Raw genomic sequence first — 10,770 nt, 5'->3', positions numbered from 1 at the left:
ATATATCAGACCATTTATTCTTTCTGCTCCCAAATTATTGTATTTTATAATATTTTTTTTCCACTGTCGGGACCAGCTTATCCATCACATATTACATATCTGCTATTATGCTAAGTGCTATGTAGATAACCAATACCATAAGCCCTATACTCAAAGACCAAACATATCTCTTTTCTCTTTATTTTTTATTTCTTGCAAATCAAGGTAGAGGTACTTAAATTAAAAAAAAAAAATCATGAGTTCATTCCAGGGCAGCAGCCTCCACCCTAGAGGGGGAGGGGGCGATGATGGGTTGAACTGTGTCCTCCAAAAAGACAACAAGTAAGTTCAAAACAGGGGATAAGCATGCCTGAGAAAAATGTAAAAGCCATAACCCACAGGCATAACATACACACATCAATAGAAAATGACTTTATTCTTTTTTTCACAAAATTAATTCAGAGGCTAAAACCACAGGACCCAGAGAGCAGGTGTGGGGCACCAGGACTCCTGGTGCAGCAAGTACATCTCAGATGCCTTGTTCTTCCAACTCAGCCTTCTGATGTCCAACTTTTGTTTTTGACAAGTGCAATCATTTCAAGAACAGGGCCATTCAGAACCACTTCATTTACTCAAAAGCTCTTCCGAGAGGATCTCTGCTTGACTGCTTCAAGGATCTCTCGGCTGGTGACGGCTCTCCTGTGGTTGTAGAAGGACAGCCTAACCGCCTCCAGGCTAACCCGTTCCAGCCGCCAATCCTCCAGAGAGCCCAGGGCATCCAAGATCCAGGAGTACCCACTGAAGTCTGGGTGGGTCTGGGGGAGAAATGGCATGAGGGTGAGACAGAGACGAGAAGGCTTCCCATAGTGAGCGATTTATAGTCTACCCCAGCACCCATGCGTCTATGGCTTGTGTGGATTCGTGCACATGTGGAACCACAGGAACCACAAAAGGGACAACGGTGGGGATTTGATGAAAGAAACCTGGCCATTGTACCTGTCAGCTGTCTCTGAGGAAGTTGGAGGGAGAGGGGAATTTGTAGTTGGTGAGCAAGATAACTCGTGTCTGGAGAATACAGACTAACTCTGGTCACTTCAACTTTTGTACCTCAGTCTTTCCTAATAGAGTCAGAGTTAACATCCAACATGTTGTGGAGATGGAAAATATAATTTTAGTTTAGTGTATACTTTCACACTCTATATTTCATATAAGTAAGCACTTTAATGCTTCTCAATTTCCAGGCTGATGTCCTTGTGCCAACATGATCTCCAGCCAAGCTGGGACAGCTTGCTCTTCCTCAGATGTGTCTCTGTGTTTTCAGTCTCCATGCCACTGTTTATCTGTCACCTCTACCTACCATGCCCACACCCAACTCTACCTTTCAAATCCTAGCCATCCTTTAAGGCTCTTCCCCAGGAGCCATCTCTGGTATATCTGCCTTCCACACAACCTCCCACTGAGGACCAGAGCCCTCCGTGTTCTCAGAGCCTATCACACCGCTTCATGTCATTAGAGTTCTTGTCTAAAGTTCGAGAGGCAGCTGCAATAGTCAAAAGAATGCCCCCCTGAGAATCACTCACCCAGGCCTCTAATCCTACCTCTGTCTGGAAATGAGATGTCATGTAAGCAAGTCGTATTCTCGCGCCAGGCCTCAGTTCCTTTTTTGTGAAAGGAAATCCTTGAAGCGGGATTCGAAAGGCTTCTCCTGCATCTAATAACTTACAAGTATTTCCTTAATGTCCCTCCCTCACAGGATCACAAGCCCCATAATGATAGAGCCCCCACTGTTTTCATCTGAGCTGCCGGAGCAGCCCTGGCTCACGCTTAGACACGCAATACATTTATCCAACCCACATCTTGTTTTATCCTCACAGCACCCTGAGAGGCTGACCCAAGGCACAGACCCGACCTTTGGGAGGTTTGAAGAAGCAGAGTGGCCTGCCAGACCCACAAGGTCAAGCATAGGCCAAGAAAAGACTAATGATTAGAGGACTGCTTAGTCCAAATATTCCTATGGAGGGGCCCTTCCAGCCAAATGCAGGATCTCCAGCAGTGGTCCTCAACGGGGGCGATTTTGCCCTCCAGGGGATATTGCACAATAACTGTGGACATTTTTGTTGTCACAACAGGGAGGGAGCGTCCTACTGGCATTTAGTGAGTAGAGACCAGGGATGCTGCTCAACATCCTACAATGCACAGGACAGCGCATCCCCCACTCCCCCAACAACAAAGAATTATCCAGCCCCAAAATGTCAACAGCGCTGCGGTTGAGAAACCCTGCTCAATTTCATACACCTTCATGCACCTTCTCTCCTTCTCTTTTCTTTCCTTATTCCCATTTTTCTCTTCTTTTCCCAAGGTAAGCAACAGATTCAAAATGATGCTACCAGAATACAGAGAGCTTTGCTACAATAACACACATGAGCACTCAGCCTTGCTTCATTGTCATGAAGAAGTAAAATCCAAAATCAAGCCTTAGCACATCTTTCATAGAATCTCCTCACTCTCTTCCCCATTGCTTCTTTTGAAGGGGGAGACTTTCCTGATTTTGTTTTCTACATTTTTTATGCCACGGGGTGAGGTTAGGTGGATGGCAAGCAGGAATAAGAGTGCCTACCCACTTAAGGAATATTCTAAGTACAGAGCACCATTTAATGAAAACCTGATATATGCAGCTCTTCAAAGTGATAGAACAGACGAGGTGGTGAATCCCCTCTCCCCAAGAAAAGGGGAGGGTATTTAAGAATCAGTTTACAGATTGCCTGTCAACAGGCACAAGAAAAAAAGAGACACTGGAGGCTCAGGTGTTCAGAGTTGCTGCCAGTAGAAAGCAAGCCAAGCGGGAGAAGATAGCAGCCATTAGCAGATCCAGTTTATAGGAGCTGTTTGCACACAACTTAACTCAATGTGTGAAGAAGGATTCCTGTATCAGAATAAGTTGAAGTCAAGATCACACCCAGGGCCCCTAACGCGATCCCTGTCTTGGCCATTCTAAGCTTCTATAGAGAGTTGCAACTCACTTGCTTTAGGATTTTCCCCATGTAACTAAAATACGCCTCCTTCTTCTTCCTCCTCCTCTTTCCCAACAGCTGAGCTGGTCCACTCATACTTCTTTTTGGCTAGAATATAATTTGTAGTCTTCTTAGGGAATCTTAGGCCACGTAAGCAAATGAAGTACATGCGGAAGGCTTAATCCTTACACTTGTAGCTCAGGGCAGTGGCCTTAAGCAAGTGCACCCTCCAAAGAGGTTTTATAGGGAGAGCTGGAAGAAATTCTTTCCTAATAAAATCAGTGGTGAGTGACTACACCTGCCAGAGATGCAGGCTCTCAGAATCCTTAAGAGATATTAGGTGTAGAGTCTAAAGCAGGCTGGTGTTGCATTCCTGAAAGGAGCATGAGGCGGGAAACAAAATCTTCAGCTTTCTGGGGCCGGCCCGGTGGCGCAGCAGTTAAATTCACACGTTCCGCTTCGGCAGCCCAGCGTTTGCCAGTCTGGATGCCAGGTGTGGACACGGCACCACTTGGCAAGCCACACTGTGGCAGGCATCCCACATATAAAGCAGAGGAAGATAGGCATGGATGTTAGCTCAGGGTCAATCTTCCTCAGCAAAAAAGAGGCGGATTGGCAGCAGATGTTAGCTTGGAGCTAATCTTCCTCAAAAAAAAAAATCTTCAGCTGTCTTCAGCTCTATCCCATGTGAAAGAGAGAACAACCAACTTTAATGTAATGGCCATCAATCTCCCAGGCCACACTCATCTCAGAAGGTATTCGTTTTCTGTGTGTAACTCTAGGTGTTCTTATTACAGTGGTTCTTAGCCACAAAAATTTCAGTTGAAAAGGACTGGGAGTGGAATGTAGGAAGCTGTGGTTTTCTAAAGCATCCCAGGTGAATCTAATAAGGAGCTAGATTTGGGATTCATTGATCTATAAAACCTTCCTAATACACCACCATGAGATGTGGGGTTGGGGTTGGGGTAGGGGGAGCCGCTTTTCATGGGCATCATGCTTATGCCCCATGTATTTGTATTTGAATTGGGAAAGAAATGTATCTCCTGAAAGGCAAATATGTACCTGGTTCTGCAACAGCAATTAGGAACTCAGGTGACAAAGCACAAATAGGAAAGCCAGGAAGTCACCCCACGTTCAAGACTGAATGTTGAGAAACTGCAGCTCCAGAGGCCGTGCGCTGCCTGCAATGAGCACATCAGCTCAGCTATAAGTGACCAGCCTGACACAAACCAAGAGAAAATAAGACACCAGAGAACCAGGGTGTGAAAGGACGAGAAGAACCCGGTCAGAACAAACAGCCTTTCCTCTCCCACCTAGTTAGGAGCCGCATCAAAGCCCCGGTGGGGGGACTGGTGGATAATAACAGCAGTGTCAGCTTACACTTACTGAGCCCTAACTGTCCCAAGACCCCATGCTAAGTATTTAACACACGTTATCTCATTTAATTATCATAGCACCATTATGAGGTACGATACTAGTATTACTCTCACTTTACAGAAGAGGAAACTGAGTCTCAGAAGGCTGAAGTGACTTGTTCAGGGTCACGTACAGTACATAAGTGGCAGAACCAGCCCTTGGGCCTTTGCTTCTAACCCCATGCTCTACCACCTTGCAAACCTCAACACCAGAGCCCCACGATCCTTGTAGTTATAAGTGTGTGCCCTGCGCTGTTGCGACACGCATGTATTCATTGGTGGAGAACATGGGATGTAACTTATCCATAGTGGATGCTCAAGTCTTCTGAATTAATCACTTAATAACAACAACAGAGGTTCAACTGAACGCTTCTGTGAAAGGAAAAAGGAAAAAGTGGTTCCCTGGTGGTCAAAGCCAGGCGCCACCCACCACCCCAACTCCTACTATCATTTCACTAGCTTCATCTCTTATTATTTCTCTATTTAAAAACATAATATATGCATAGAGCATATATGAGGAAGTGGATTGGAAGTTTTAAGGCAAAGAAATAAATACAAACTGGCAGGTATCATCAAGGCTTCATGGGAGGGCCCTCTTCACTGGACTGGGGCAACGGGAAGGATCAGGCCAGGAGGAAACTAGATCAACAAGGAATGTCAAGGGGATGCTGGAGGGCATTTGGGGGAGGAGAAGAAGAACAGATGTGGTGTTGCAGTGGGAGTGTAGCACAGAAGGCCTGGCCAGGTGGCATTCACTCATTTAAAAATAGTCTGCAAATTTTGACCCCCCGCTAAGTGCAAAGCCCATGGCTATGCATGGGAATGGTAATAAATCACCAGTAGGAATCACAAAACTCACACAGAAGAAAATCACCGGGTGATTAGAAGACTCACAGGCAGATATTAGAAATCTTAGTTTGCTAAAAAGGGCATGCAATAAATTATTACCTGCCAATAATTTCCCTATCCTGAAGAGAAAGGGAGCAATTACGCTAATAGCAATGCTGGCTTGTGTTTACTGAGTGCTTGCTACCCGCCTTGAATTATACAGAGCACTTTATAGATGTCATCTCATTTCATTGTTTTAATGCTCGGAAGTGGGTTTTATCATCTCTTTAATAAAGACGAGGGAATTGAGGCTTAGACAGATGAACTAGTTTGGTCAAGGTCACACAGGTAGTAAGCTGCAGAGCTAGGAAGTGAACTCCGGTGTCTCTGACACCAAAATTCCCATCAATATTTCTCCAAGTTAGGGCCCCTGCCCACCTGCAGCAGAACTTCCTGGGCTGTTTATTAAAATGAAGATCCCCAACCACTATCCTAAGCCTCTGGTACAGGTACCTAAAGCTCGAGCGCCACTGTACCACCACTGCTTCCCGAGTATGGAGAAAATGACACTCTGAGCCAAATCCTGTTCAGTACAGAGAGCTAATGAGAGACTTGGGAAGGATGGGGACACTAGGAGAAAGTGACTGTTCTGTGGCTAAGAGACAAACACAGTCAGACACAGACTTTAGACCTCGAGAAGGCAGACTTCAAAGAGATCAGTAAAAATAGGATTCTGTGGATACAAACTCTAAAAGGCACGTCAACTCAAGAGAAACAGGAGGCTCCTCCTTAAACTGGCGATGATCTTGGCTCCCCTCCTTGATTATAATTCACTTCAACCTAGTCCTATCTTGCTGGACTATCAGAGCCAAAGGAACATCCAAGCTCATAAATAAGAACAATAAGTAACAAGAGCAGAAGATGGGACCATTGAGAGTTGGGTGGCATACATGGCATGGAGCGAGTGTGGGCAGTGATTCAGGAGGAAGACTGAGAGGAAGGGTGTTGGAGCCTGCTTTAATGTGGAGACGTCTGCAGGGCACGGGGGAGGCCTGATGAGTCAATTGGCCCAGGTAGGTCCAGGCTGTGGAGCAAACAGTAGAGGGGATTCAGGTATTGGGGACAATGGATTACATGGCCTCTGAGGTCTCAGGTTTTATGGATTATACTTTTAAATCATTGAAACTTTCCCCATATATCATTTCTGTAGGGCTCAGGTAGTCAGAATTTGGATAGAAGTACTGCTTATATTATTTCAACCTCTAGATAGTCTGAGGAATTAACCCAGTTAATTGGAAAATCCAGTTGATCTGGAATCCAATAATCCAGTTGACTGCATTTTAGTGTCATTTTATTTCATGATCTTAACTCGAGATGGGTCCTGCTGCCACTCACCAGTTGAGAAACTCTGGGTGAATGGCAAGAGGAAAGAAGATTTGGGAGACAGCTTAGAAGATGTCACCTTGAGTGTGATGTCCCATTCTTCCTGGAAGGTCAGTTCTGTAGGTACTAACCAAATATTAATGGTGGGCGATATTAGTATTAACTACTTGCTACCTTGTCAGGTGGAGGGAAGCAATGAATTGGAATTTTCCCCAACTCCAGCAATATCCTCTCTAACCTCTACTGCAAGCTCTTAGAAGAGGAGAAAAAGGGCATGGGGAAAAGGAGGACAACAGCACCCCCCTTAGGAATGGGGTACAGAGGTACTGCAGTTGCCCAGAGAAGATCTAAGGTGCTGTCCCCCATTACTTCTCTTTACTCCTCCCCCTGCACATTGTCTAACAAATGGATGTCCATGTTGGGTGGTAGAAACTATCCACTACCCAAATCAGAAGTATTAAGTTCTGGTCTCAGCTCTATCGGTGCCTCACTTTGACCTAGTCAAAGTCAGCTGCTCTGCCTGGGACTCAGTTTCCCCATCTGTAAAGGGGTGTATGTGTTTGATTATATGACCACTAAGATTCCTTGGAATCTGGCTACTCAAAGTATGGTTGGCAAAGTGGCTGCAGCAGCATCACTTGGGGATCTTGTCAAATGCATGTTTTGATTCAGTAGCTCTGGGGTGGACCTGAGACTCTGCATTTCAAACAAGCTCCTAGGTGATTCTTACACACTTTAAAGTTTGAGGTGTCCTGCCTTAAGACACTCTCAATCCATGAACCGAGTGTGGGTGTGCCTTTTTGTTTCCCCTCTCCTGGGTTCCTATCATACTCCCAAATTTTCTAGCTCTAGGACGACTTCCAGTGGCCAGAATAGTTTGAGATTTAGTGGTTTTCTGGCTGGGGCTTAGAGAATGCCACATACTCCTTGAAATATAATACGACATCTACGCACACCCACTTACTAATAAATTAACTCACTACTTAACTCATCTACTCAATTCAAGAAATATCTAAGGGGCACCAGGCACAGCTTGAGGGCTGGAAACAAAAGGATGAGTAGGACACGGCCCGGGTCATAGTGAGCTTAGGGACATGCTTGAACAACCAGCTCTGACTCAGAGTGATAAGCACTTGTGTAATTAGCAAAGAGGATGCAATCCCATGAAATGTTTATAGTCAGAAGCGATGTTGTCACTGGCAGGAAAAATTCTGGAGGCAATCCACTGCTGTGTCCGCCTCCACCATCTGACTCTTTCTTTCCTGTGGCCTTAAATCTCTGGGTCCTCTGCCCACACAGAGGGATGTACTCTTGGGAAAGCCCTGTCTGGTGACTCACAGCAGACTGACAGTGACGGCTTGCTTAAACCCTTCTCCATTTCCCAGTGATTAGGACCAGTGGTGTGACTCTTCCCTTAGCTCAGGGGTTCTTAACTTGGGATCCATAGACAGATTATTTTGGGTAGGGGGCGAGGGAGTCCATGTACAAACTGTTTTGTATATGAGCTTAAGACATTTGTCTTGGGAGAGAAAGCCTACATGTTTTCATCAAAGGACGATGAAACCTAAAAATGGAGAACCAGAGTCTTGTTACTGTCCACTTGCTGCCCTGAGACCCTAGCAGTGGCAGCCCCTTCCTTCGCTTCTTCCTCCCCCCCCTCCCCCCCCCCCCCCCCCCCCCCCCCCACTTCAGCTGATATCTCCCAACTTCCTCTGTGCTTAGTTTATGTTAAAAGGAGCTCTGTCTTCCCTATCAGCCACTCCAAAGAGCTAAGGCAAGATCCTTGTCCCCAACGCAACACTGTCAGGTGTCAGCTCAGCTGGGCTACAGGGACAGCAGAGAAAGAAATCCCCGGGACCCAGGACCAGGTCTTTAGCAATTGCCTGGCTCATCGTCTGTCTTTAAAAGCCAGAGGTGAGAAGGTGAAATTTTTAAGTCACTCTCTGGGATTTCGGGGTGGTTTATGACCATGATCTCTGCTATGAAAACTCCCTTCCCTTCATCCTGTGAGGGGCCTACAGAGCGAAGGGCAGCGGTGAAGGAGTTGGGAGGAAGGAGACGGAGGGAGTCCGCAGGTGGGCAAGTTATCGATGACACCAGGGTGGCAACTGTTGGGTCTGTTTTTACTTTTAAAAAGTTTAGGCTTCAGAGACCATAGAGAGCATATATGCTGTCTTTAATACAGCATTCTTAGTTCAAATCCAGTCTTATGCATGAAAGACAAGGAAGTATGTTTTAATATTTAAGGCAGAGAGTCCCATATCATTTCTATATGGTTGCGAGTGCATTATGAAGTCATTCTGCAACATGGATTTGTCTTTCTCCTTCTGCTCTAGAATAATCTGGGTTTATAAAATAAATTCATAAAACGCCCTTTGAGTATGCTGTGTGACTATGTTTTCCCTAGCCATCCTACTTCTGTCATGCGGGACTCAGGCTGAAATGAGTTGTCTTTCCGGAAGCAGAGCACCTGGTAAAGAGAGGGAGGGTGGGGCGGCCCAGAAGCATTCTGGGAAAGTGGAATGGGAACAAATATTTGCTGTGGAAAATTCAGAGTTGATTTTCATGGAAAACCCAGAGCAGATCCTCTCCAGCAGCTGTCAACTGCAGAGGGGTTTTCAGATCAACTGCTTTTGTTCAGTGTGAGCATATAATGTGTAGGTCCGGCCCCAGGACAGAAGTGAACACAGCCCTGAGACCTGCTTCCAGGGGCAGGAGATGAGAAAGAGCTAAATGTTGCACAAACACTGATTTTAATGCAGAAAATCTACCAAAGGCGTGGATTTACAACCTCACATTACATAACCCATAGACTCGCAGAACATTCCATATTCATTTATTAAGCATTTCTTAAGAGCTCCACACCCTAGGCACTGTGCTACTGGGTGCCAGAGTTACATCCAAGAACAGAATAGACATCATTTCCAGCCCTCATGGCCCTTACAGTCTAATGAGAGAGATGGCCAATAGGCTCAGTACATTCAGAGCTGTAACAGGGATGACACTTCTAGAGTGCTGTGGGGGCACAGAGGAGGGACAGCCAATCCTGACTCAGGAGATCACGGAAGCCCTCTTGGAGGAAGTGATATTGAGGCTGAGAGTTAGGGGATGAGCAGAAGTTAGCTGGACCATAGGGGTGAGGGGTGAGGGGCGAAAACAGGGAAGAGGAATTTCAGGCCAAGAACAGGATGTACCCTCTCAGGGCATATGGCCATATTCGACAACTAAGGTAAATATTAAATTATTTTTGTTTTTAGAATTGTCCAGTGTTTACAGTCCCCTAGCACATCTATAGCAACCAGAGCTAAGAGATCTTCTGTACCAGAGTTTTCAAAGTGTGTGCTGGTTTTTCAGTTCTGGAATGTCTACAAACTTCTCATGTGACTTTCACTTTTGCTTTTTTTTTTTTTTTTGGTGAGGAAGATTGGCCCTGAGCTAACATCTGTTGCCAATCTTCCTCCTTTTTTTTTTTCTCCCCAAAGCCCCAGTACATAGTTGTATATCCTAGTTGTAAGTCATTCTAGTTCTTCCATGTGGGATGCCGCCAGAGCATGGGGTGATGAGCAGTGCGTAGGTCCACACCCAGGATCCGAACCAGCAAACCCCAGGCTGCCAAAGCAGAGTGTGCAAACTTAAGCACTCGGCCTTGGGGCTGGGCCCCTGACGTTCACTTTTAAGTGTTATTTGATTTCTTAAAAATAAACTTATTTTAGAACAGTTCTAGATCATTATTTGATTTTTGACTTTATATTTTGAAATAATTTCTAACTTACAGAAAAGTTACAAGAAAAGTGCAAACAAAAGCTCCCATATATTCTTTAACTATATTCACCAATTGTTAACATTTTGCTACATGTGCTTTATCCATTTATATCTATCTACTATATGTATATTCACACACATTATTACTATCACTATTATTATTGTCACCTTTGCCAAACATTTTGACACATTATACCCTTTGACCCTAAATACTTTAGAAGGTATCACCTAGGGGACATTCTCTTAAGGAACCACAGTACAATGATCAAATTCAGGAAAACTAACAGTGATATTACGCTACTATCTAATATACATTCTGTTTGCAAATTTCAACAATTGTCCCAGAAATCTCCTTTACATTTTTCAGGTTTGAGATCCAGTCCAGGTCACAT

General features: G+C 45.1%; 1 protein-coding gene across 1 annotated transcript; it reads right to left on the bottom strand.

The window, feature by feature from the left end:
- Window positions 1–388: 388 nt before the first annotated feature.
- Window positions 389–3,159, bottom strand: LOC124246471 (histone H2B 1.1). Its single transcript, XM_053770171.1, is given in 3 exon segments — window positions 389–794; window positions 3,000–3,057; window positions 3,059–3,159. Coding segments are annotated over 3 exon segments (342 nt in total). The 3' UTR covers window positions 389–611.
- Between the last annotated feature and the right edge of the window lie 7,611 nt (window positions 3,160–10,770).

Source organism: Equus quagga, chromosome 11, assembly GCF_021613505.1.
Source record: "Equus quagga isolate Etosha38 chromosome 11, UCLA_HA_Equagga_1.0, whole genome shotgun sequence".
NCBI lineage: Eukaryota > Metazoa > Chordata > Mammalia > Perissodactyla > Equidae > Equus > Equus quagga.
This window is presented reverse-complemented; position numbering and strand designations above follow the sequence as displayed.